General features: G+C 42.7%; 1 protein-coding gene across 1 annotated transcript in view; it reads left to right on the top strand.

Annotated features, from left to right (window-relative positions):
* The first annotated feature begins 3,581 nt into the window (after nt 1–3,581).
* FAM221A (family with sequence similarity 221 member A) overlaps nt 3,582–3,708 on the top strand; it is a 9,950-nt gene continuing 9,823 nt past the window's right edge. The window contains exon 1 of the mRNA XM_014307310.2: nt 3,582–3,682. Coding sequence (XP_014162785.1) covers nt 3,582–3,682 — 101 coding nt within the window. The remainder of the gene's footprint in view (nt 3,683–3,708) is intronic.

Below are 3,708 nucleotides of genomic sequence, written 5' to 3'. Positions count from 1 at the left end.
ACATGCAGCTGAATTATCTTATCTCTAAGTGATCCTAATTGCTACAACTTTCCTAACTGTGTTTGTCGGTACCTCCAGCAAAAACTTTCATTATTAATTGATCCTTGCTTGCACATGAGCTTCCACATTCCCTGTGGCATTCATCAACTTAGTCAGTTGGTGTCTAATCGGGTTCTGGTTTTCTAAAAGCAAAACTGAAGGAAAATATGTTAACATTTTTAAGTCCTGTAAACTAGGTTTAATAATACACAAATTTTTATTGTAGCATAGTATATGGTCATGGTTAGAAGTTTATAAAAGTGAGTGCTGCTTGCATTTACTTTTAGGTGTATTGGGATATTGATAACACATGTGGAGGGAGGAAACAATTTGATGGAAACTGTTTCTGTTATGCTTTATGCCTCTTAAATTCTTCTTGCTTTTAGAAGAGCTAGGCAGATAGATAGATCCATAGAAATAGAATGACTGACTACTACTTCAGAATGATGACTTGAGGTTTAAAATATTAAAACAGGTTTTTCCTAAATTAATTATTTTTGCATTAGTGAAGCGGCTATCTTCAATTTATAGATGTTTCACTGAGAATAATTTTAAGCACTTGTCAAATTTGTAAGGGCTTAAAAAAATTTAAAGGGTCACACATTTTATTGTTAACAGAGGGTGTTGAGAGAGACTGTCAACACCCTGTGAAGCATTAAGCTGTTGCCTTTGATGTGTAGGCAGCACCTTAGGTCTCACAGAGCTGTACTGTAAGTATGTGTCCATATGTTCAACCCACTTTGATGTGTTCAGAGATCTTGGGCCAGCAGTATCCGTATGCTACATCACAACTCCAGGAGGTAAAACATGCCATCTGGATTCCTGGTCCTTTTACTTACCTTGTGTCATGGCTTCTTCATGGTAGCAGAAAGCCGCCTTCTTTTTTTTTTTTCCTGCTAGTCAAAATTATTTGGTAGTTTACCAAAAGAAAAAAAAAATCTGTTTTGAGCAATCTTTAATGAATTTTATTTTGGCTATTAACAATCTCCTAGAAGGGATGAGAGACAGGAATGGGTTTTCTATATTCAAAATGTATTCCAATATGCATGCTATGACAGTAAAAAGAGTGTTTGAGATACCTTTATTAGCTAAGAACACCATTTCTGGGTTACAAAAGTACCATTTATATCTGTAAAAGGTTACAAAGTACCTTTTATATCCCAAGTAAGTCTACTGATCTAGATTTGGATCCAAGCAGATCTTGTGAGAGTCTTACTAGCACTGGGTGCTAATAAACTGAACACTGTCTGTATTGCAAAACTCTTGCTGTGATGAAATCCAGGGAAAAAATCCTCTATTTTTTGATGAGAAGTAGTTCATAAGACAGATGTCTCACAAAAAAATGACTTGATTTCCTATTCTCAGTAAGTTCTCACTGGCTGTTCATGCATAAACACTGACATGAGTGACATGTAGACTAACATTTGTACCCCTCACTGAAAGCTGCCTTAGTATGAAACCTGGTTCTTCTCTCTGAACCCAAGCTGTGTTTCAGAGGACTGTTTTAACACAGATCTTGCACAGATGAGGCACATCAACCCGTGACACAGGAGCTCTGCTCATTCTGTGTGAACCAGGCTTGCCAGAGCTGTTCCCCCCACCCCCACACCTCCCCCTTAATTGGCAGTGCTGGGATCTCTGGCACCAGCAAAATGTGCATACAGATAAGGTATCTCAGAGATCTTCTGTTTTGTGCAGCTCCTGTGGAGCAGTGTGTTCCTCAGTATGTTCAAACTCTGTCTGCAGAGCTTCTAGTCCTGCTTTCAAGGTCCCCTTTCCCCCATCTGTTTCTTTTTTGAAGTTTTGGTCACAGGAGGAATTTTCCCTGACTTTTCCCTGACAATCCTGAGGCTTTTGTGTGATTTTACTTTCTTCCACTAGCTTACTTGAAGATTGCAGTGGGGACTTGCTCCCTTATCTTCCTGTCTTTGAGGGTGACCTGTTTGTGTTCAGATCTCTGTGTGACAGGACGTGTGTGTTGTGTTCCAGTGCTGCCTGCTCTGCTGAAATTTCTTATACATGTGGCATAGCCACAGGACAAATGCCCAGACCATATGCCCTATCACCTTATTTGGATACTGAGAGTGTCCCTGTTGTTTCATCTCCTTCTGGGGGATGTTTTGGCAAAACATTGCCATGGTCCTTGTGACATTCCTCTTCACCACCTTCTGCTGCATTGCTGGTGGCTTGCCCAGTCCAAAACTATGCGGAGATTTCCCTGAATTGCTGTATTCTTTTTCTTTTCTTTTCTTTTCTTTTCTTTTCTTTTCTTTTCTTTTCTTTTCTTTTCTTTTCTTTTTTCTTTTCTTTTCTTTTTCTCTAGGTAAGTATCATTGTATGGTATGGAAAAAGCCTTTCCTCTTGGATCTCAATTTGACAGTCTGAAGGCTCATAGCTTATGCTAGCAGGCAGAGCACATTTTAAATACCAATTTCCTAAAGCTTGGATAAGGAAAACGTACTGTATTTTTTTCACATATTTGATCACTTTGTGGCCAGTCTGTTTGTATCAAGGGGAAGCAGTCAATTTACACAGAGAGTGCGGTGTCAGAAATAGCAGCCTGTGGTGGATTCACTAAAAACACATTGGAGGAGTTGTTCCAATATGGTTACATCGATTGTGGCATATGGAGAGGAATCGGGACTTGCAGGTTGCCAGTCTAAGAACCATCTTTGGTTAGGAATGTTTCCAAATTTGGCCTCCTGTAGTCTTGAACTATGAGCCAAACATATTTTCTAATGGAACATACATTTTATTTTGTAAAGGAAGAGGAATCGGTGACCAGCCAAAAGTACCCCTCACCTACCCGCCAGAAAAGCGGGGTCTAAACAGAGGCAGAGGGCAACGTGGGTGCAGGGCAGGCACTGGGAGGGCTTGGGTGCTGTGCTGTGTGGCTGCTGGCACCCAAGACTGTGGGTGCCCTTCTGAGGCACTGCACCTGCGTGTGTGTATGGCCGTGCCCTGGCACTGCTGCTCAGGGGGTGTGTCTATCCCAAGGGGCACAGGGGCTGACTGCCTTCCTAGAGAGTGTGTGCACACCATGCAGGTCCTGTGCGTGACATCAAGCCCCTCAAGATTTGAATCAAACTTTGCAATTTTTTTCGTTGTTAATCAGTAGCCATAGCTGGACGGTTATGGCTGAGCAATTGCATTGTGAACGTTGTACGCTTGGCTAGTTTTTTGTTTTAAGGAAAAGAGAAGACAGTTCCAAGATGAATGGACTGTCTGGATGAGAGCCACCAGGAGTGGAGCCAGCAGAACTGAGCAGTAACTGCGGGAAGGGGAATTCCAGCTGTGGACGATCACGACCACCTACTCAAAACAGACCCCAGACTCAAATGGGCAGAATGTGCCTGTGTACTAATTAGCACGACAAGTGAGAGGTATGACTAGCAAATAGGGGGCTGAATACTAATTAGTAGAAAAATCGCGCAATTTGTAGTCAATGAACGCCGATGCCTTTGTTAAAAATGTAATAAACAGTGTAAAGTTTTTTATGGCCTAGCTTTTTGTGGGTTGCCACCTAGCTCCCTGCTTTGCGCATGAAACAAAGCTGCACCTCGCCCCGCTGCGCGCCTGGTAACGACAACACCCCGGCCGGGACAACACCCAGCGTGGGGCTGCCCGTGCCCGGGAGCGGGCCGTGCTCTCAGGGCTGCCCGTGCCCTC

The sequence above is a fragment of the Geospiza fortis genome, unplaced genomic scaffold (assembly GCF_000277835.1).
Source record: "Geospiza fortis unplaced genomic scaffold, GeoFor_1.0 scaffold95, whole genome shotgun sequence".
Lineage (NCBI taxonomy): Eukaryota > Metazoa > Chordata > Aves > Passeriformes > Thraupidae > Geospiza > Geospiza fortis.
This window is presented reverse-complemented; position numbering and strand designations above follow the sequence as displayed.